Source organism: Seriola aureovittata, chromosome 19 (assembly GCF_021018895.1).
Source record: "Seriola aureovittata isolate HTS-2021-v1 ecotype China chromosome 19, ASM2101889v1, whole genome shotgun sequence".
NCBI classification, from domain to species: domain Eukaryota; kingdom Metazoa; phylum Chordata; class Actinopteri; order Carangiformes; family Carangidae; genus Seriola; species Seriola aureovittata.
Genome location: NC_079382.1, coordinates 1,951,332 through 1,974,455, shown reverse-complemented (window position 1 = coordinate 1,974,455; position 23,124 = coordinate 1,951,332). Strand labels below are relative to the sequence as shown.

At 41.2% G+C, this 23,124-nt stretch overlaps 1 protein-coding gene across 4 annotated transcripts in view; it reads right to left on the bottom strand.

Annotated features, from left to right (window-relative positions):
* The window catches only part of adgrg6 (adhesion G protein-coupled receptor G6), a 103,918-nt gene that overhangs the window by 54,879 nt on the left and 25,915 nt on the right, over positions 1-23,124 (bottom strand). For 2 of the 4 annotated variants that reach the window (XM_056405132.1, XM_056405134.1), the window contains exons 3-8: positions 17,916-18,263; positions 15,935-16,074; positions 15,409-15,691; positions 13,673-13,846; positions 10,336-10,383; positions 1,520-1,585 (exon numbers count right to left, since the gene is read on the bottom strand). In XM_056405132.1, coding sequence (XP_056261107.1) covers positions 1,520-1,585; positions 10,336-10,383; positions 13,673-13,846; positions 15,409-15,691; positions 15,935-16,074; positions 17,916-18,263 — 1,059 coding nt within the window. The remainder of the gene's footprint in view (positions 1-1,519; positions 1,586-10,335; positions 10,384-13,672; positions 13,847-15,408; positions 15,692-15,934; positions 16,075-17,915; positions 18,264-23,124) is intronic. The other 2 variants (XM_056405133.1, XM_056405135.1) reach the window with 2 other exon arrangements.

Genomic DNA, 23,124 nt, shown 5'->3' with positions numbered 1-23,124 from the left:
CATTTGAACTAACTTGATGGAGATTCCTGTCCTCCCTCTCTACTCTTTTTTCCTGTTCTCAAGCCACGTCAATTTTATTTGTAAAGCCCAAAATTGTAAATCAAATGGCTTAACAAAATGTTATCATTTTTAAGTGTGGTTCCACGTTACCCTGCACATTTTTAAATTGTGCATAAAGCCATGCGTTTAAATATTCAAAAATATTGAAATACAGTATCCATAAAAGGTTTTAAGAATTGCTGAAGTGGAAAAGTTGTTATAACAATAGACAAAAAACTGTAATGGGAACAGACTTAATGAAGAAACGCTGATGTACATGAAATATGAAGAGAGGAACACAGCAGATACATGTGGAGCAATGAAGAGGAGACTGGAACCTTCCTCGCATTAATACATAAAACAAAGAGAAATGTCTGACTTTCATCAGGTTTTCTACATGGTTTCCATCATTTGAGATTTGACCAGAGCACCAACTGCAACTTTTGTTCAACCAATCTTCTGATATCGTCACTGCTCGTATTTCTAATACCTTCTTCCTCTTCTCAATCCCGTCTTTCATTTTGCCTTTTCCTCCCTCCAACATCCTTTGACAGTATTTCAGAGGCTTCAATATGTTTGGGGCTTCTGTTGTATGTGGTCATCAAGGAAAAACTTACCTAGCATTCCTGGCAGTGGGTTAGGGGTTTCACACCCTGTGTACTGCAGTGGATAATTCAAGGTATGAACACTGCCAGGCTTTAGGGTCACGCCATTTCAACAATGAAGGTGCTTTGGGTAACCCTTTTCACCAAAATTACCTTAAAGATTCTGTTCGACTTAGACATGGAATTCCCAAAGAATAAATAGGAAGAATCAATCCCCAACCTGCCAGAAGGTGCAATGATTAGTAGTAGTAGTTCAATAAATATTTGACAGTCTGCAATACTGATGACAGATGGATGAAGAACAAATAGAAGAAAGGAGATTAAAAAACATCCAGACAACTTGGTTAGTCAGCTAGATCAGTTTGAAAAGATAAAAGTACTTTAAGGTGCTTTTCACACCAAATGCGTTTGACTTGGTTCGATGTAACTGGTGCATTTGCCTGCCTGGTTTGATTTGATTAGGCCGGTGAGAAAGCTGTTAATCAATAAAGACATCAGGTTAAGTAAACTGCAGCATGACCTACTGTCCCCATGTTGGTCCATCAAGGATGAATAACTCATCGTTCATACAATGAGTTCCATAGGATTTTGTAAAAAGGGCCAACTAAACCAACAACAGTGACCACAGATATCTAGGTTACACATTTTTACACACAGATTTAACCTAGACGTCTACATGTCTCTTGACCTGTGATTATTGGTTAGAGGAGGAACATGATTATACTTCTTAGTTAGTCACAAAGGGAAAGAGGAAGAAAATAACGCCCGAAATTATGTTAGGTGATGAATCAGAAAAGGTGCAGTTATTATCAGCCTTTTTTTGCCACCAGTTCCAATGTCAGTATCCACAGTGGAAGTGTGTTTGTTATCCCTACCTGGGCAGCCCAGTCCAGGGGAGTCACAGCTGGTAGTGAGTGGTGTGTTGCTGGGTGGGGAAACACCTTTATGGAGGGGAAGGAAGATTAAAAACAAAAGGTTAGTTAATTAAAATGATCAGGGAGCATGGTTTTAAATTTGAGACAGTTTAGCGGGAGAAGCAGTTTATTCACACAGTAAATTTAACGCACAGACATTCACTTTTGATGCACTCAGACACAGGTTTGGAGGGTGATGCAGCAGTGAACTGTGTTTATAAAATCAAAGGCCAATTTGAGGTTAGTTGGTTTATTTTACATTGTTTTTATAAATAGCAAGATACTTCTGTTTGACCATTTACCTGACAAAAATCTGAAACTGACTGAAATGTTTGCCTCTCTGAAGTTGACGTTCTGCCCTTACTGATCATTTCTAGGCCAATTATCAGACTAGATTTCCAAAAGTTGGAGATGTGATCTTCTTTTTTTTTATTTTAGAACAAAAAGCTAGAGAAAACCAAGGAAAGTTTTACCCCTCAAATACTCAACACTAGAAATCCTGATTAATAATGATACATTCCAATTTAGTTTGTAACATTTTTTTTTAAATACTTAGATGACTTAAAATGTCAACAAGTTTTTATGCTGGCACCAAAAAGTTTATATTAAATTAACTATGGGTGCATTTTTTTTTATATTAAATGTTTGTTTCTGCAACCTGCTAATGTCACACAACAAAATTCTGGTTCTAGTTGTTCTAGTAACAGGTTTGCAGTGAATTGGAGCGTGTCCCAGCATGCACTAGATGACAGGCAGGCAATCTAGAAACATGATAATCTATTTCAATCCCTGGCACTTTGCCTTCAAGAAAGTTTCCCACACTAGTTCTTGATATCCTGCAGATTTCAAATCAATCAGATGTTGTGGGTTGCGGCGGGACGCAGATCGGCGGCTCGCAGGAATCAAACAAACTGCTGTTTTATTTCAGGGACAGTCTGTCTGACCAACTGTGCACAGCAGCCAAAACTCAAACGCTCCTAAAGTATTTTGGCCATTTGAAATGTAATCCTGAGCTCGGGCCCACATGTACTGTAGATTCACAGGCCTTCAGAAGGGAGGGGGAGAACCGCACACACACACACACACACACACACACACACACACACACACACACACACACACAGACAGAGGGAATGTGTTCAACAGAATGTCAGCAAATCATCGCGGTGATCAGCTGAGTGAAAAAGCAGGAATTCAGTAATCGCGGATGGCATGTGGTTCAAAAGAGGTGTGGAGGGTTGAGGATTATGCCCAGTCAAAACTTACCCCCCCCTTCCCTTCTCTCTCCCTTTGCCTCTTTTCCTTTGTCCTTCTCTACTTTCGTCTTTCACTTTTTTCCCTTCATACCTCCCTATCTCTCTTTTAGCCTCTTTCTCTCTTTTATCCTCTTCTTCAAACATTTCTCCCTCACTCCTACTTCCCACCTTTTCACCTGTCTCTTTACCTCCCTCTTCTGTACATCCCTCCTTCTGTTCTCCCCATTTTCTCAACCTCTCTTTCTCCTCGCTTTATTAATCCTTCCTTAAGTCTAATTTTCCCTTGTTTCTTTCTTTCCTCTCCTTTCTTTCTCTGTCCTTGCATATATCTCTCTTCTTATTCATGTTTTTCCCCATTCTGTTTCTCTGCTACGGTACACAATGTGGCCAAAAGTATGTGGACAGATACCTCGGTGCACATTAAAATTGTTTATTTTAAGAAAATATATTGAATCAACTAACAAGTGTTTGCAGATTGCGATATACAACATAAGGCCAAATGTGTATGGACACCTCTGTTTACATAAACTAGTGTGCGATTGGTGTGAGTCATTTTCTTCCTGGGCTCCTTACTTTCAATACAGTGATATCTTAATGCTAAAGCATACAATAATACTTCAGATGACAGCGTGCCTCTCAACAATTTGTGTTTCCTATTTCAACATGACAACACCCTCGTGCTCAAAGCCAGCTCCAAAAAAAAAAAAATGGTTCTCCCAGTTTGTTGTGGAAGAACTGGACTGGCCTGCTGAACACAGTCCTGGTCTCAACCCAGTCCAACACCTCTGGGATGAACTGGACTGTGAGCCCGACCTTATCACCCAGTATCAATGCTCTTGTGCCTGAATTGGAGCAAATCCGTGCAGCAGGTTCAACATCTATTGGAAATACTGAAACCAGAAGAATGGAATGTTCACGTACATCGTCTGTCTCTCTCTCTCTCTCTCTCTCTCTTTCTCTCCCTCTTCTCCCGATTCTGACGGTTCTAAATCTGTTGAACAACATATTGTGATCGGGGGGAAATGAATACAGCTTTGTGCAACTCTTGTGGCCTACTGAGTCCTTCAACAGCAGAAGTGCCAGCCAGGACAGAAGCAGATCTATCACTAATAATCAGCTATAATTAATCTAATCACCCAGCACCAGGTAGCAGACTAAATTTCCATGTCATTACTGTCAAAATATGTTTCTCATCTGCAAGGAGACAAGCACACATTTCCATGTTTTTAGTAACAGCAATCAGTAAAAGAAGTAATTCTGTGTCAGCTCAAGTGTTCAAAATGCAAATGAATGAACAATAATATAAATACACAACCCGTTTTTCCCCATAGCTAGCACATTTCCCCTGTATGTCTTTATCAGGGTGTCACTGTGGTGACAGTAGCTGATGAGCTATAATTAATGTAATGACTCAACACCGGGCAGCGCGCTATAATTCACCGTCATTACTGGAACAACATGTTTATTATTTGCAGGGAGGGAAGCTGTTACAGTTGGCCCATATTCAGGGCTTGTGAATGTGTTTCACGGTTAAAGTAATATTCTGCAGCATTTTGGTATGAACTAATGGTTGACATGTGTAATAACACTGTGGCATTTTAACCAATGTTCAGTTCATTAAAGCTTTTCCATTTGCCGTTCCCAACACTCAGTGTCTGGTTGGATTTTACGGGGAAAATATCTTGTTCTCTGCTGGCAAAGGCAGACCGGGATTTAGATTGTCTCTTTGTGGTCTGGCGAGGTCCTGGTAGACTTAAAGGTGCCCTGTGGAGTTCTTGACCACTAGCGGGGCTACGGGAACAATGTTTCTAAGAGTGAGTCCCTGTTGAATCTAAACACAACTTTGTTTGTTGGAAGACCAAAAAAACACGGTGGCTGCTCTGGAAATGTTGAATTACTCTTTTAACTATCCAGTTACTTCTTGGATGAAATTCAGATGCAAGACCACATTTACAGGATCATTTTTCAATTTCTGTCCACATCTTCTAGTTTTAAGTTTTGTGAGTCTTGACGGGCAATAAAACACAATATTATCTAAACACTTCTTAAAGTTGTGCGATTGATTTTGAATTCAATTTGGAGCCAGTGTTTTAAGTCATAAATCTTACAGCTAAAACTGAGCTTTTGAAATAAAGCTTTGAGAGGCTGAACTCACATAAAGAGTAAGGCCGTTATACACGCGAACGCAGTTGTTGTTATTATTAAACTTCTTTCTAGTCGGCTCGGAGGCGTGCATGTGCAGTAACTGCCCAACTCCTCCAACCACAACAACCATACAGGTCACTTTTTTCAACCCTCTGATACGACCCAGAGGACTGTCCCCTGAAATACTGCCCCTACGGAGGCAGGCCTCGGTTGCCATGGTTGCAATAACAAACATGAAGACTGTACCGACAGCGGAGCCGGAGCTTTGTCGGCATAGTTACAACAATAAACGGTCATGGCTTGGTTAGGTTTAGGAAAAGATCATGATTTGGGTTAAAATTAGTACTTCCTAAACATTAGACGATTTTAGTTGTCATGGTTACAATAATAACAACCTGGTTAACTTTGTCAAATGGTCATGGATAATAGAAACAATATAAACTGCTACTTTCACATGGGAATCAAACACCGCTCTCCTGTGTCATATTCATCCATCCACCACCTCCTCCTAGTAGACTTTGTCTATGTCACTATACTTTTCCCTTTTGCGCCTGTCATAATTTCTACAGCCACTAGATGTCGCCTAGCAACAAAACGTACGTTAAGTAACACTAGCTTAAGCAAACTAGAAGAAGTAGATATGAGAAGACAAAGAAAGGAGGGCTAACCCACAGAGTGTGCACTACCACAGTAAGTACGGCAGGTCAAAGTCGAAGCAGGACGTGGGTCTGAGAGTCTGGGTCATAATTTTACTCTGTAAATGAGTTTGTCTGACCTGGAGGTTTGTTTCCGATCGTTGTGTTGCTGCTTTTTTCGAAAAGTCACCACGTTCCTATTAACTGGGTGAGTAAAGTGAGAAATGATGAAAACTAAATAAAACTCAACTTGTAATAAACCACAATTGTCCTTTAAGGAAGGATTAGGGGCAGAGACTGACAGGCGCCATCATAAAGTGTGTGTGTGTGTGTGTGTGTGTGTGTGTTTAGGTGTCCGTGTTCACCTTCTAGCATCAATAACAGATGAAAGACAACGTAATACACACTTAGCAACGCCCGGTTACGCAGAGTTCTTACAAAAGTGCGACACACAATTTCTCCCGAGGAAACACGGACACACATGCATACATGCATGAGCACAGACGACCTCATTCCACAGACGCGGCAGGCGCCTGGCAACAGCTCTTTCTCTGCCTCCATCAGCACTGGCCTCATTACCAGACCAAAGAGGAACATAAAAATGGCTTCAAATGGCCCAGAGCGCTTTGGTAGCCTCGTAAAAAGAAGACAGCATTTTCAAGGTAAACAAAATGAAGCGCACCTTTCTGGAAAGGAAAATGAGTGTGAAATGTACTTGGAAGACATGTGTTGTGCTTCAAAGCTGTGGAGTTGGGCGGAGGAGCTGTTAGGGACTGGAAATCCATTAATAAAGACGGAACATGGGTTTAATCTTTAATGCATTCATTAAGTTGTGATTAGGGCTGATTCATACACATGTATGAGACTGAATATTATAGCATACCTTTAAAGTTTATAGACAATCTCCAAGATTTTGTTGCGGTGCTCAATAGCACATTTGTATTTAATAATATAATTCAGTCCGTAGACCTTCAGAGACCAAACAAGACACATGACTGTTTGTTTGATTCTATCAATGATAAACTTGTTTTCCTTCAGCCGTGACTGCGACTGTTTCTTTAACTGAGTCAGTTTTATGTCTAAACCAAACCAAAGGCTCTTATGTCATGTCGGAGGGCAACAAGATGTTGTAGTGAAGTTTGAAGAACTTGTTGGACCTTTATCAGGTAAGATTCAGGTGTCAAACAGATAAAAGTTGTCAGCAGAATCTACCGATCAGATGACACCAATAACATCCACACAAGTTAAAGGTGCTATATGTGATTTTTCTTTAGTTGTGTTCTGTACTTACATTATCCCAGATATTCTCAGCAATTTGCAAACCAAGAGAAAAACGTGATTTTAATCATCGTAACGGTCTGTTTTATTTGGTCAATGATGTCATATCCTCTTTTGCGTCAGCATTGTGGTTGTCTGCCGGAAGCATCAAAATAGGTTTACGTAATTTTTAAGCCACATTGAGACACATGGATGAAGGATTCTGAAGTTATCAGAGAAACAAGCTGCAAACGTTAGCGGCAGCTGGGTTCACAACCCCACCAAGACGTCCAGCGTCCACCCAACAGCATCGGAGAAACAGCGATTCTTAAAGTGAAACTGCTTTATTCGGTGTTGTACTGGTTTTAATTACTGATTCCGTTTGTTTCAGAGAGGAGGAGACCTCTGTGGATAATTCGGCTGCGGGTAAAAAGACAGCAATTATGGCAACTCCCATGATCCCATGTTACTTCATGACGTTACCAAACTCCATCTTTTGCTGTTGTTTGGATTGAGAGACGCCTAGCAGCAGAAAATTACATCTGTAATGTGTTAATTACATTGTTAAAATATCATCTTAAAAGTTTCATTACTTTCGTTTCTACTTAACTCTCATGGCGGTTATGTCTAAATAAAGATGTGACACAGAAACTCTGCATCAGTCAGAGGTTTCTGGGTCTCTGGGCAAATGTCAGTGTCAAGTGAGGTCTGTTCAGTGGATTTCACTGGAACTTGGAAAAAGCCTTGGGGGTAAATAAGGGTCCTAACAAATTTTTGTTTTGCCCTGGGCCCCTAAAAGGTTTGTTTTCCTGCAATATTTACTTGTAGCAACTAAAGCAAGATTATCAATTTTTCAACTTTCTTCTTCTGTGCAGTAGAAGAAATTAAAAATATGACACATAGTTCCACAGAAGAACATCTATATTGGATATACTGTGCATCTTTAATGTAGCAGACCTGTGTCTATAAAGAGATTACAGTCAGTGCAGCCATGTTCTTTTATCTATGGCTGCCAAATTTGTTTTTTCTTTTTTTTTTTTGTTGCAATCTCCTCATTTACTTCCCAGTTTAGCCATTACCATCCACTTGTAATATCTACTCTCTCTTGCTCACAGCTCAGCACATTTCAAATTAAAACCTTTATTAGAAAAAAAAGCACGACTCCAGGACGTTGGCCAAACAGGATATACGATCATAACTGTATGTTATTAAACGCAGTAAAGAAAGTAAACCTCAAAGCCATTACAGAGAAAAACAACAGTCAGCCAGCAGAAGCGGGAACAGCTATATAACTTCCATTATTGAAGAATGGAAAATGTCAAAGTTTGTGAGCTCTGTAAAACCATCTGTCAAAACACATCTGGCTTCAAACAGGACCTTACCTATCTGGTTTAATCCTTCCTGGAGCTCTATAAACTCCCGTCTAAAGAGGTTCAAAGAGTAAAAGACCATCCCTAAAGTGTTTGTTTCCTCTCAGTGTTGCCCTGTTCCACTGCTCTGTACGACTCCTTTATGTTTATTCATTCACATTTGTCTCGGAGTCCTGTCTGTTAGTATATCCTGTGACCTTCTGCTCCTACGCTCCCTGCAAATAAAAAAACCTGTAACCTGGATCATTTTTAATCTCTGAGGAGCAGACAGCTGTGACTATGGAGTCAATACATCACCTTTTGTTTTCCCAAAGTAATCCTCCGCTTCTGTTTCCTGCTGTTGGAATTACCCAGCGTCCCTGCAGGGATCAATTAAGGCTCATCTCATTTCTATTTAGTACTGATTCTGTTATCAGTGCAGCCAATGCAGAGTTCTAGTTTCTGCTCAAAAAGTACCAAACCCTTTATTGATTATCAAAATTCATTCTCAAATATATTAACAATCTAATCACTTCAGCACTAGATACCTCATGACTTCTGCGTCCAGTTAACAGAGATCAGATGAAGGCTACAGAAACCCACAGTCGGCCCTTGGCTGCCCGGTTGGAGCTTGTACCAGAGGTGTGTGTCCATGTCTGAGACGGTGCATGTGTGTGTTTGCATGTATTCAGGCCGTGTGTCTGTGCTGTTCAGCTTAAAGCGCCTCTTCGATGAAGCAGTCAAACACAGCTGTGAATCTCTAACCCGCCATCGACCCTGAACACTACAGCCACCAACCTACTACTGCTGCTGCCTGCGGAAACTCAGACCTGCTGACTGAACTCACTGATGTTTGAATTTAGTGTTTACTCCTCTGTCTACTTTAACCACTGACTATTATCACAGAGGCGATGAAATCCAACCTCACAAACAAGATCAAAGAAAGGAGATATATGAAATGTCTGCAGTCCTGTCTCTCATCTCCAGGTGACCTTCATCACAAAGTCATGTCATACTGACGCTGGACCGAACAAACCGGCATGCACCAAAGTCTTGGCTCCACACTTCTTTGGTTATTTTTGGATTAGCCAGGAGTTAGACACTGCCAAGATGGCGACGGCGGAGCAGCCCGCTCTGACCTTCAAAACTGCTCTTTAGAAACCTGTGGGTGACATCATGGAAGCTACGTCCATCTTTATATAGTTACATTTTCAAGGAGTGATACCAAATCACAGAGTAACTGACTAAATGATACAATCTCCAGTCACAAATCTCTTCACATATGCAAATTCCAGTACTGGTTGGTTGGTCATTGATAACTTGATAACTGAGTCCATTTGGTTCTGACTCTTTTATATATTTATAAAAGTTGGAGTCTTGCAAATCTAGAATCAAGTCTTCCATTAGCAAATAGGAAGCAGGAAACACTCTGATTGTCATTTAGATTTGTTAAGTTTCAGATTCAGATTTGACAAATTGCTATCAAACAGCAAATATAGCTGGCGTCTCTACACTGACAGTGAATAGCAGGTTCTGTTCACCTCTGCTGACACAGTCAAGTTGTGCTCTTTATTTAACGCCACAATCCAGACTTTCAGCCTGTCAGCAGTAACTCGTCGTTGCATGAAAAGTTCAAAACCGGCCTGCAGCGCTTTGACAGGAAGGAGCTTCTTCTGACTGACAGTTTGTTGGTGGCGTTGTAAAAACTGTCATCTGCATCCACATGGACGGAGCCTGTGCACCGGGACGACACAGTGATTGACACGTCAGACAATGAGCGGCAACAAGCGGAGAACCTAAGAATACGACTAGAGCCACAACTGGATGTCCAATGCCGGTGAAGAGCTGAGGCTCCAACATGGCTGTCAGAGTGTCAAACCACCTGAGAGCCTTGTTTACTCTCAGCGTACACACTACAATGGATACCTAGGTTATTACATATTTAATATTTTATTAAGTTATTTTATAAACTTCAGCATTTAGCACTTTTTTTAAAGAGATTATTGCACATTCTCTGCATGCATCATAGCTCAGTTAGCGCAAGCCGGATCATACCTACCTCCAGGACATACACACACACACACACACACACACAGACATACAACATACATGAGCAGCCTGTTAGCAGCACTCACCACTAGTTGGCGCAGCAGTAGTTAAGTGAATGCAATGAGGGTAGCAAACTGTAAAGAGAAGGACAGATTAGTGGACATCAGTCAAAACAAAGCAGTCGATGGTCAAAAACATCAGCATCAAACACAGTTTTTATCACATTGATCAGAGGTTCAATTAGTGGATGAAGCGATCGGTTAAAAAGGCCACAAAATGAGTAGAAAACGGTGGCCTGAGAACACATTACAACGAGACAAAGTCACAGTGTCAGTTACACCATTCATTAATGATCAATAATCAGCAGCAATCAGGGATTCAAGCAATCATGGAGGGTCAGAGGTCATCAGACAGACAAGCGCAAGATGAAGGTGGTTCGGACATCCAGGATTTAAACAGATCCCTCAGAAAGAGAGAGACGTAGGAAACATCAAAATACAAACTAAGAAAATTATGTGTGTGTGTGTGTGTGTGTGATTCCTTCCTTCTGATCAATTCAGTTTAACTGAAGAGAAAAACACATTTGTTTTAAAAACCTGGCTCCTACATCACACATCAGCGGCACATCAGAAATACTGAATCCACACTGAGTCCAACATCAATGTTTTTACCATCAGAAAACTCTGGTGGCAGCGCAGCATCATCGTGGACGCACCACTCTTAAATGTAATGAAGTGAAAGTGTGTTTGTCTTTGAGACAAGTCATAATGGTGTGGATCGACCTTTTGTTTTTGGACTTTCATTTGCACGGGTTATGATGATATTTTATTACTGTAGATGACACCATTACCTTCGAGGCTGAGTGAAGAGACAGTAACTATTTTAACAAGCAACATTTACTTATCTGATTAATAAAACAACACAGTTGAAAGTGAAAACAAAGGTAGAAGTTATGTTTTTTACTGAAAGGTCTATTAGCTCTGCAGCGCCACTTCCTGCTCTCTCTAAACCTCTGATAACACACACGTCACAGCTGTGTTCACATGCAGGTTTACACTAAACTGGACGGTTATACTTGATGTTTTGACTGTTTTTATTTCTCGAGAAGAGGTTTATAATCATATTTATATACTAAACTTAGTTTTTGTTTAAACAGAGTGTCTTAAAGCTCATGCTGCTGCACCACAAAGTGCTGTTACTGCAATAACATCGTCCTTCTTTAAGATGGAGGCCGGTCACATAAGATTTTTCTTCTCCCTGCTCCTCTTTTTTGTCATATGTTGTTAAATATTATAGTTCAGATTTTGTATGAAAGTTTGTGTTAGAAGTGTACACTGAAGAAAGAAAGAAAGAAAGAAAGAAAGAAAGAAGGAACATTCATGGCCACAACTCATAAACTAAAAACACATATATCTTTACTAACATTTAAAGATACTGTGTAAAAATACATTAACGTGTGCATGGGTTCACAGCATCAGAACTTCTCAAATTTAACATTCACATCATGTTATTTTTTGTTTTATCTTTTTTTTTTTTTTTAATTTTGTGTCACATCTTGTTCAAATGTCTTGTTTTCAGTTTTTCTTTTGCTTTTTGTTATTTACGTTGTGTTGTTCCATTCAATCAGACCACACTGTGTTTCACTGTTGTAAAAAACACAAGCCCGACATCAAAGAATTCATTCATACTCTGGTTTATAATGTGTCTCTCTCAGCGTGGATCACAGCAGATCACATTTCATGTAAAGTAAGGAAAGCTCATGTGAATTCTCCAGCTGTGGGCTATTTACTATGTGTGTGTACGTGTGTGTGTGTGTGTGTGTGCGCGTGTGTGTGATGTGTATGTGCGTACAAGAGAATCAGGAAACTAAGTGCAGAATCATGCATTTCTTGAAAACCACTGCAGGTCTCTGAGGCATACAAGCATGCGTACACACACACACACACACACACACACACACACACACACACACACACACACACACACACACACACTCACACACACACACTCACAGGCCCGCTCTGCACTGGGTACAGTGCTGGCACGAATTGCACTGAAACCACTGTGGCTAACCTCCTGTGGCTACACACTCATTTACAGCGCTTTTAAATAAGAAGTACTACTCTGTGGACAGACAGACACACACACACACACACACACACACACACACACACACACATACACACATACACACACACAGGGTGTACTCTTACACTCTCTTTCATGGATAATGCTTAAATAAGGTGAGAAAATGGTTGATTATGTAAACTTGGTTTCAGGTTTTAAGTGTGTCTAGAGTGTCTGTGGTAACTTGTGCAAGCATGTGTGTGTCTGTGTATGTGTGTGTATGTATATGTGCTCATATTTTGTGCATAATGCATTTTTGATGCTAATGCACTAATAAATACTGTGAAAAATTTTGCAATAAATAAGTAAATGAAATCAATTTCAATACAGTATGTATGTATGTGTGTGTGTGTGTGTGTCTATGCGTGTGTGCAGGAATTTCACCATGAACTCTCAGTGTATTTTACCAGCCAATTGGGTCTTTAGAGCGGAGCAGGAATCAGAATGATGTCGGGTCAGCAGCCAAACTCAGCGCTGGAGTCAATTAACTCGCCAGCCACAGTCAAAATTTACCAGAATTTGGCTGAAGTCTGGTTGTAATTTTCCACCATGATAGCAAACAGACTGGGTGTGGGTGGATGTGTGTGTGGGTGTGTGTGTGTGTGTGTGTGTGTGTGTGTGTGTGTGTGAGAAGCAATTTTGAGAAAACAGTTTTGTACATGTTTTTGCATATTTTAATTTAATGCTTTTAATTACTATGAGCTTATTCACTGACTTTATTTACTGCTACACATTATAAGAATTTTTGCTCTGGACTGTTTATTACATTTGGTGTAAGACTAGAAAATTCTATTATTCTATTATTATTAGTTAATAATATCAGACAGATAACTAAGGACTTTGAACATTTACTTTAAGAAGTGACAAATGTTTCTCAATCATAAAAATGACTTGGTGAACCTGCAGCTACATGGCAATAGAGAATAGCTCCCCTTGTATTATTTTGTAAAGATTAGTTCAATATTGATGGGTCTATTGTTGCTTTAGTTTGACTGTGCACAGATTTTTTTCCTTATTGTCAACAAATCCTATGAAAAGTCCAAAAGCAACAATCTGTTTGCTCCAAGACCCATTGGTTCCCACTTAAGACGTAACTCTTTAAAAACATCACATAAATATATATTCTCATTTTTTAAAAAGTATCAGTAATTTCCTAAAACAGCTGCTCACTGTAGTTTTTTTTATCAAACGTTACACATTGTATATGCTGGGGACTATTTTCAGCAGCGGATTAATCCACATTGGTTCCTCCGGCGATTTAAGGGAAGCAGCAGACTGATTGTTCGCTGTACTCACTGCAGCTGAGTGAGGTGTCGGTCTGGGCCAGAGAGGAGGGGATGGTCCAGTATCTGTTGTCCCAGTCGATGACGTTCCCCACCTCGTCGCAGTTCAACACTTTGAGCTGCTGCTTTGTCATGGCAGAATTCCACAGCCGCAGGTTGTAGATGTTCCCGTCGAAGTTGTTCTGCCCTGAACACAAAGATCCGTCATGTTAACATCTCTGGTTCTCTGAAGACCGTAATGCAGTAATGTTAATCAGTCAGCAGATTGATTTATGGCAACACTGGATTCTGTGGGCTGTCAGGTGGTTGACTGGTTGGTTGATCCACCACTTGGGTCCAGATTGAAATATCTAATATTTACTGGATGGACTGTCATATTTGGTTCAGACATTCATGTCCGCCTACTTTTCCTCCTTCGACTTTTCCTCTAGTGCCATCATCGTCAACATTCATCCAGTATTTAATACAATAAAAATACATACACTCCCACAAAGTCTAAGTGCACCATTTATCTTTGATTAGTCCTTGATAATCATCATAATCCACTTGTTTTATCACTTTTTTTCTCGTCTCTTTGTCCAAAATGAGCTCGATCATTTGTGGTTTCATTTCGGCACATGTTAAAACTTGTGTCTTTTAGCTTTGTTTTGTGACAAAAGCTCCCTGCTACAGGTGCAGCCGACCATTATTGTCATTACCACTTAATCTGCAGATCATTTTCTTGAACTGTTTGGTTTGTAAAATGTCAAGAAATAGTTAAAAGGCCCATCACAATTTACTGAAGCCTGCGGTGACACTATCAAATGACTTGTTTTGTTAAACCAAATAAAAACACGGAGATATTCAATCACAATCACGTAGTGAAGCAGCAGATCCTCACATTTAAGAAGCTGTTACCAGATTCATTTTCTGTAGCCGCCTATTCAACGTTTCCAGTCTCATTCGGCTGCTCAGAAACGGGCGGCAGAGCTACAAGTGCACAACTAGCATAGCATCACATTTCCTGCTGATATTTCCTGCTGGCAGCTGTTCCGTAACATTTTGACTTGTGAACCCTTAAAACATCAATAGGTGTCCTAAGCCTCACAGTTATTATCCCGTGTGACCTCGTGTTCATGTAACCTGCTGTCTGTCTTATAGCGGAGCTATTTGTCCAAACCGATTGGTAGTGACTGACATTTTCTGTCCACCGGGTGCTACTTTCAGTCGTAGCAGAAGACTTATTGTACTTATTGACTAATATTTGTCATGTCAATCGAAGAAATACGTTGATTTAAGAGTTTTTATTTCTGTAAGTGGACTTACAGGAGCTGCAAATATCTCATCCAGGCTTGTTGCCATGTTTCTGTCACTATTTTTACGGCTCTGGCAAAACGTTCTACCTTCCTACAGAGCTCTCAAATTAGATTCGTTGTCTCTCCATTTGGGTGAAACACCAAGACCCTAACACCAAAAGAGATGTGGACAGGGATTCAGATGTCTGCAGCCAGGATTCTTGTGACCCCTCATTACAGGTTAGGTCTTCATTTTGCTTGATGAATTAGAGGTTTTGCAGACAGCTTTGTTTCAGCATAACTGAACCACATAAGTCGAGAGATCCCCAAATCAAAGCTTTGTAGGTGATAAAACCTCTTGGATGCAGCATCTTCATGACAAAATATCATTTGACTTTAATAGCTAATAAGTCATGTCAGACATCGTAAATTCAAATAAAAGTTAATAGTAGTAAAACTTAAAACCTGGACTCACCTCCTAACCGGAACTGTCCACCCCCCGGGATAGTGCGCCCCACGGAGGAGGGGCAGGACTTGAACCTGTGGTTTCCATTGAAATTAACCCCCACCTGGCCATTTGACGATGTCCACATCACACAGAAACGTTTCATGGTAGAAGTGATGTCAGAGGCTGAGAAGATATCGTTGATCGGACAGATAACTACACCAACGATCAACGACATAATGCCAGCCCGATTGCAGCCCAAACCCAGCCTCTCATTGTTATTTGTGTCAAAGTAGGTGAAGATCCACTCTTTCTGTTCAGGGACCAAGAGAAATCTGTTAGAGTACGAACGTTCCTTCTTGACTTTTGGGAAGTAATCGAAACCTAAAGGTTTTCAATTTATTTAACACCTTCAGACATCTGCTGGTAAAACTTTAAAGATAGGACCAATATTACAAATTGCAAATTTTCCTCAAGGGACTTTGAAGCAGCAATTTGTAAGTTTTGCTATAGCTACATAGCCATACACATCTTTCATCAGCAGATTGTGTGATACCTGTTTCTGGCTATTGCGTTCCAACTCGAAGCACAGGGTCAGCTGGGTGAGCGCCGGTATGGAAATTGAGTTGGCGACCTTGGTGACATGGCCGTTGCCACCGGATATTTTGACCTTCTGGTTCCTCAGAGCCACAGCAACTAGAAGGGAGGGATGGAAAAAGAGAAGGAAGAAGGTAGGAGAGAGGACAGGGGAGAGAGCAAGGAGTGGGAAGGACAGAAAGACAAAAAAAAAAAGGAAAGGGAAAAGTTAGGATGGAAGGAAAGACAGAAGCAGTTGAGAAAGAAAAGCAAGAATGAGGAAAGTGAAAGAATAAAAGAAAGACAAGCAGAAAAGTAGTAACAAAGGAATGAGAATAAAATAAAAACAGGAAAGATGAAAAGAATTGCAAGGCAGAACAAATAAAAAGGAAAGTGGGAAAGCATGGAAAGAAATTAAAGAAAAAGAACAAAAGAAAAAGAAAGAAAGGAAATTAATTATACAAAGAGGGGGAGGGATGCAATGAAGGCAGAGATAGAAAATGAACAAGAGGAGAAACAAGTGAGAAAAGAAGCCAGGATGAAAGAAAGTCATCGGGAAAAGATCAAAAGACCGAAAGGAGAAGTGAAAATAGAAAAATCACAAGTGGAAAAATCAACAGAAATCTTTTCATTCATCAGCTAACTGTCTAAATCTAAACTTAGTTTTAACTGATACAGCTGATTATGACTGTAGTGACTTTTCATTTCAATGCATCAGCCTCAGTTTTACATTATGTTTGCTTCACACTATAAATAAACATTTTTGCTAAATGGTTTTCATTTTAAATAGCAAGGCACTGTCCAGGTTTGGTTTTTAACTCGCACTTCATACCACACAAACCATCCACAAGTATTGATGAATCAGAGGTTTTCGTCACAAAGCTTTTCCCGGCAGAACGAGTCTGACTGAGCTGCTGGACGAGCACAAAAAACTAACAGCCAGTGTGCAATGGAAAAAACACCGCTCACACACACATTCACACATACAAACACACAGCGAAACGCGCATCAGGGCACGTACACACAAGACGCACCGAAACACCAAAGCAGATACCGGTGTTAAAGCGATCTTTGGTGGGTCGATACTCGGACTGGCTGATGCTGGTTGATGCTGATCCACCGATCTCTGTGGTTTCAAACTCAAATTAAAGCTGCAGGAAATGATTCTCTTTGGCTAACAAAGTCTGAAGTTCCATTTTTGGAAGGACTGACCAAACTAAATTTGGCGACACAACAACACCTGTAGAATGAAAATGAAAACTTTTAGTTGTGTGTTTGGCTCGTATCCTACACCAGTTGCCTCTGGTTGATGTAAAAATCCATGTTGGGATAATTTGTCCATCCCAAAATCAAACACATGCCAGCTCTAAAACAATTAACGTTGTTATACCTAATGTGTTGGCATAAAACTGGCGCAGTGTTCCTTCTCTTTTAGCTCTGATTTTGGTCTCCACCGCCTCCTGAGGGAAATGTCTGGCTCTTCAGCTGCTAAATGCTCCACTGTGTTCACCAGCTGCTCTGTAGCTCTGTCTGTCTGCTGGTTGCTGCTGAGCAGGTAGTGGACGGGGGATTTTGGATTTGATCTGTTATTGTTTTGAAAAATATTGATCAGTGGCGCTTAAATGATTTATATTCTCCTCTATGTGTTGACCAAATCCCCTTGATCTTCTAAAACATTTTGAAACCCCATGAGATACATTGAAAAAAAAGAAAACATGCTGCCAGAAAAAAAAATTGTTTTCTGAAAAGCTGAGATCTGAGGACTCAGATTGCAGCTGACTGTTTTTAACAGCTTTATTATTCATGCTGCTCTACAATAAGACCAACATTCACCGTCTGCACACCCCAGCAGGTGATACATACATCAGATTCCTGTTGAGAGCAGGTTATAGCTCATAATATTGTTGATATGCGTCTGAACAGCTTCAGACCTGGATAGCGGGTCTCAGCCTGGAACCTACCGTGTCGGAAGCTAACACTGAACCCCTTCTTCTGCACGCTGAAGTCGGAGGTAAAGGACAGCTCCATCACGTTCCCTGTCGAGTTCAGAGTCAGTCCGTTGGCTGTCAGACCACAGAACTTAACATCGGTGTTTCCTGTGTTCACCACAACCCGGTCATAGATGCAGCCAGGCGCTTCCTCCAGGTCAAATTCCAGGAAGGAGAGCTGGATGATGAAGCCAGTGGGGGCCTGCATGGTCCACTTGCAGGCCTGTGAATTGGGGTATTTCTGGGGATAGCAGGGCGACGTGATACTCCCCTGGACATCCGTCAGCACCAGGTTACAGTTTGTAGAGCTGCAGCCCAGGACTGGAGGTGATGGGGGGATGATACATTCATGAACTTTGAGAAAGGTATAACCTCCACTGAAGCTGCTAAGGTAAGGTAATATCACTCAGAGGCTGAGGCTAATAGACACGTGGACACAAGGGAACAGGACAAAAGACGATGAGAGGAAGGGGGCCATAAAAAAAGGGTAATAGACAAGACAAGGGTCAATAGATAAAGGAGGCAATCACCTACTACCGTTAGGAATCAGGAGGCTAGTAAGTAGGATTCAAGGACAAACAGTCGAGATGACAGTGAAGGGCATTCTTGACAGTTACTCCCGGCTGAGGAGTCGAGGAGATAAGACGACGAAGAGGACGAAGACCAAGTTTTCAAGAAGGTTACAAGGACTTTAAGGAGACAAAACCAAGACTTTTTTTTTAGGGCGACAAGAGGACAAGAAGAATAGTTTAGGAATCATATTCAAAAGATTGCACTCCAGGAATCAGGAGAAAACAAAGATGAGACGGGACAAGACAAGTCGTGCAGGTAGCTAAAGGTTCAGCAGCCCAAAGAGGAATCAATCAATCAATCAATCAATCAATCAATCGTGTGATTCAAAAGAGTGCCAATTGATTGGATTTTACAGAAGTGGCCTGAAAATTCTCACTTCCGCCGAGCCAGCATTGCACCAAATTCTACAGCTGACACCCATTCCCACATTCATTAAGGTTGACAAAGTTTTTTTACAAAGAACCAACTAGTACTAGAAACCACACACATGCAGAATAATCTTGCAAGTCAGATTTGGAAAAAGTCACATTTTGTTTTTTTAAGGAAAAAGCAGCCAAGTATTTCAATATATTTTAAATGTATTTGAAAACCTAGACAGGGAGTTCAGAGTGCACAGGCCATCAGAAACTCTGTACCTCAGTTTGCATGTACAGTATTGTATAGTATTGTCCCTTTAAAGCTCCATATTTTACACTTTCCCTGTGTTTTACTTGAAGTGTTGATCCATAAGAAGATATATTTGTGGTTTTCAGCACAAAAAAATTCAATGAACTTTTACATCTCCTCTCTCAGGCTTCTCTCTGGAGCTCTAGTAACAACAGGTCGGGGAGCCAATCAGAAGAGAGGAGGCTCTGAGCCTCTCTTCTGATTGGCAGACTGGTTTCTGAGTGGTCAAATAAAAAATATAGCAGATTTCAGGTAAAACACTCCTGCAAGGTTGGACGCTGAGTCCAAGTGGGCGGGGCTTGGGGCGTGGCTGACGGTGGTGATTGTTCCGTTGTGACATCAAATTACAGGAAGTCCTGACGGCTGGTTTAAAGGCTCAGTTTCTGAATACAGGCTGTGTGCATTTCTCTGTGGACTGAGGCTTTGATACTTTCACAGTATTAATATAGAAGCTAGACCTGATCTATAATCAAACTACACATGGACAGAGACCTTTACACTATATGGAGCTTTAAGTTCATACTTTTCATGCACTGATGCTGAGATGCCTGAAAAGTCAAGTTAATATGGTTTTGTGTTTAGGATTTTCTCACTGTGACAAATCATGAGTAAGCTGGAGCCTTGTCACTCCAAGAACTGTAAATAATGTAGCAAATCTTTCTCTACAAACCATCATAAACACATAATAGATTGGTTTGTCAGAGACGCTAACCCAATGCCGCTGATCGAATGGGATTCATTTATGACTTGAAACATGAAACACATTAGCCTTCATCACTTTCAACAACAGCTGGAAAGACGAGCTGGCCCTCACAAAAAATAATAACAGACAAGAGCTGAAATGGAAAGTGGAAAGAATGGTTCGTCTCTCTCGCTCGGGGTAACAATGCCCTCCGTTGATCTCAGGCTCGGCCCTCGCCGCAGCCAAAACCACAGCCAACGCACTGGAAACGTTAGCAACACCAGCGTGTATATATGTGTGTGTGTGTGTGTGTGTGTGTGTGTGTTAACCCTTACTTATTCCAAGAAAAGCTGACTGGTGTCACATTTGTCAGCAACATCACCATCCACTTTCCCCTCATTCAGACTCTGGAGCTTTGCTGCAGCGACCAAAGGCTCGCTGCCTTGCTCATGGGCATGTAAGGCAGGTGCTACTGAAATGGCTGCGACTTGTGCATGTTGCCCCACATTTCACCAACAAGTCGAACAATTACACTCTGAAACTCCGCAGTCACGTTTATCACTTTAATCCTCCCCATGTTCAGGAACATTTTCTAATTTGTAATTAAATCAATACATGAGGGGGAATAACAGAAACTGAGAAATAATGGCTAAAATGCGTCTTTCAATTCATTTAGTGAAGCAGCCAGTCAAACTATTCTCTGCCATCAATCCGTATTCATTTAGCACGCTGTGTGACCTTTAAGGCCTCTGTCCACACTGTCCTGCTGTCATAGCCTCCACAGAGCCGCACGTCTCCCCAACAACTATGAATCATGCAAACTCAGCTGTTCTCCCAGAACATGATGGAACTAGCTGAGAGAGAAAGTTCAAACCCTGCCAACTGTCACGCCTGCACACACCTGACAAGTCGATCTGTGAGTTGGGTGCGATTGTCAGATTACTGTTGCGGTTTCAGATGCTGTTTGATGATCTAACTGATGATCTAGCACTTTATTTGCACATATTTTAACAGCCGAGCATGACCCACAGGCTGTATATGACCTATGAGCTCTATGAAACGTATGTCCCCTTCTCAGATTATTTAATTTTGATAGTTTCTTGAGCCTTGAAAAGACGAGACTCTGGTGTCTCTGCTTTTTTAAATTGTGAATCATTTTATGACCACTTGGATTTACCCTTCAGTATGCTGTCGCCTCCGTTTCAAAGCCTCTTTTTCGAACCTGTAGCGCAGAACTCGTGCAGATTTTCAGTGGAATTCTGAATCCCACGTTACTTGAAGCTGGTGAGTTTGAATGAAAAGTGATACTGCTCTGATCAGCATAGACAAACACACAAATCACTGAGCTCAGCTACACAAACAGGCTTCCTGAGCTGAGAACTAAACACACACACACACACACAAACCCACTTCCACTCCCTCTGAGAGTGTACAATACAGTGTGTGTGTGTGTGTGTGTGTGTGTGTGTGTGAGAGACTCAGCTAAACCTTCTGCTGCCATTAAAGTTGCTCAGCATGAAATTTCAGGAACATTTGGACGCGACATCAAACAGCACCAGACTCCTTTTTCCCACTAATGGAAAAACTAGAGGCGGCCACACGATTCACATACCGAGCTCGCTCTCTCTCTCTCTCACTTTCCCACCACTGTTTAACACACACACCCACACACATACAGACACACACAATGAGACACAGGGGTGTTCCACTTCTTTCTTGGGGAGTGTTGCCTTAACTTGGTCTATTGGTGCACCCCTCCATATCTCCGGATCCACTGATTTCATTCAGCTTGCAGAGTAGGTAGCTTTGTTTCTGTGTGTGTGTCTGTGTGTGTCTGTGTGTGTTGGTGCAAAGCCTAAAAGCTGCCTCTCAAGTTTCTGGCAGCACATCCTCACGTTTCTCTTTATCCCACAATCTCCAGTCTGGCTGTGGAAGCTGTGACCTTTAACCTCTGACTAGAAGGGACAGTCTGCTTCTTAGGAGGAAATACAGAGGGGGTTCAATCTGAACTCTGTAAATAGCTTGTGCCTCCATAAAAACTGTCACTTAAAGGAGCATCCCACTGATATAGTCTTGCACCTCACATTGTGGGACAGATGATGGAGGAACCAAATCGATGCAGCAGAACCAGACATTTCATCTTCTTCTTTTCTTTTATTCCATGCATCCGTCAAACATGCTGCCTACATTACCCATAATGCAACTCAGCTGTCAACAGTTTGGTCAGAGGTTGGCATGTGTTAAGCTAGAAGTAGCTAATGTATCCTGGAGTCTGTAGCCTGCAGCAGACTTCTCACAGCTCCCTCTGGAGACACTGAATACTTTATTCTACTGTTTTCACATGATCCCCAACACCTGGAAACACCTGGAAGCCCCTTGAAACCCCTGGAAACACATGCTGTTGTGTAACCACCGAAGAAGATTTTTTAAGCTACTTATTTAGCTGAATAGCAGAAGAGAGGTGGCACAGCACTGACCGCTGTCCATGATACACTGAGAACCATAGTAGAGACCCCCCCCCCCCACACACACACACACACACACACACACTTACCCTGCATCTGCCCTGCGTTACAACTGTACACAATGGCAGCACTGCCCAAGCTCCCCGATCTCCATGTGCGTTATCCTTCATCTGTCCTACATTAGCCACTAAAGAATACTGTTTCTATGACATACAGTGAAAGCTGCTTTGCCATGCAAATGATTTCATTGGTTCAAACAGTTACTTCTCTGTTCTGAATATAAATCTGATCTGAAATCAGAATCTGATTTTTCAATCAGAAGGTTTTTTCCTCTCCAGAAGAATCACAACCTGCAGCAGGATCACGCAGAAAACTGATCGGCTCAGTGACCTGTTGTTACTAGAGCTCCAGAGAGAAGCCTGAGAGAGAAGATGTGAAACTACAAACCACAAATATATCTTCTTATGGATCAACAGTTAAAGTGTAAAATATACAACCTTTAAAAAAAAAAAATTTTTAAATCAAATATGCTGTGAGCTCAAACTCCATCAGGAAGTTTATAATATGATTCTAGCCTGAACATAACTCTCACTCTTTTTACTGCCAGTCTTTACACACATGAACACACATACTGAACATGGCCTCCCAAAATATGAGGAAAAATTATTTGAAACATTCTTGTTGCCCAAAGCTAGACAATGTAACACAATATTAGGTGCTGCAAGTGGTATACTCACACACACACACACACACACATAAGCACATGACAACTTTAAATCAGTCTTTCAGTAAAATC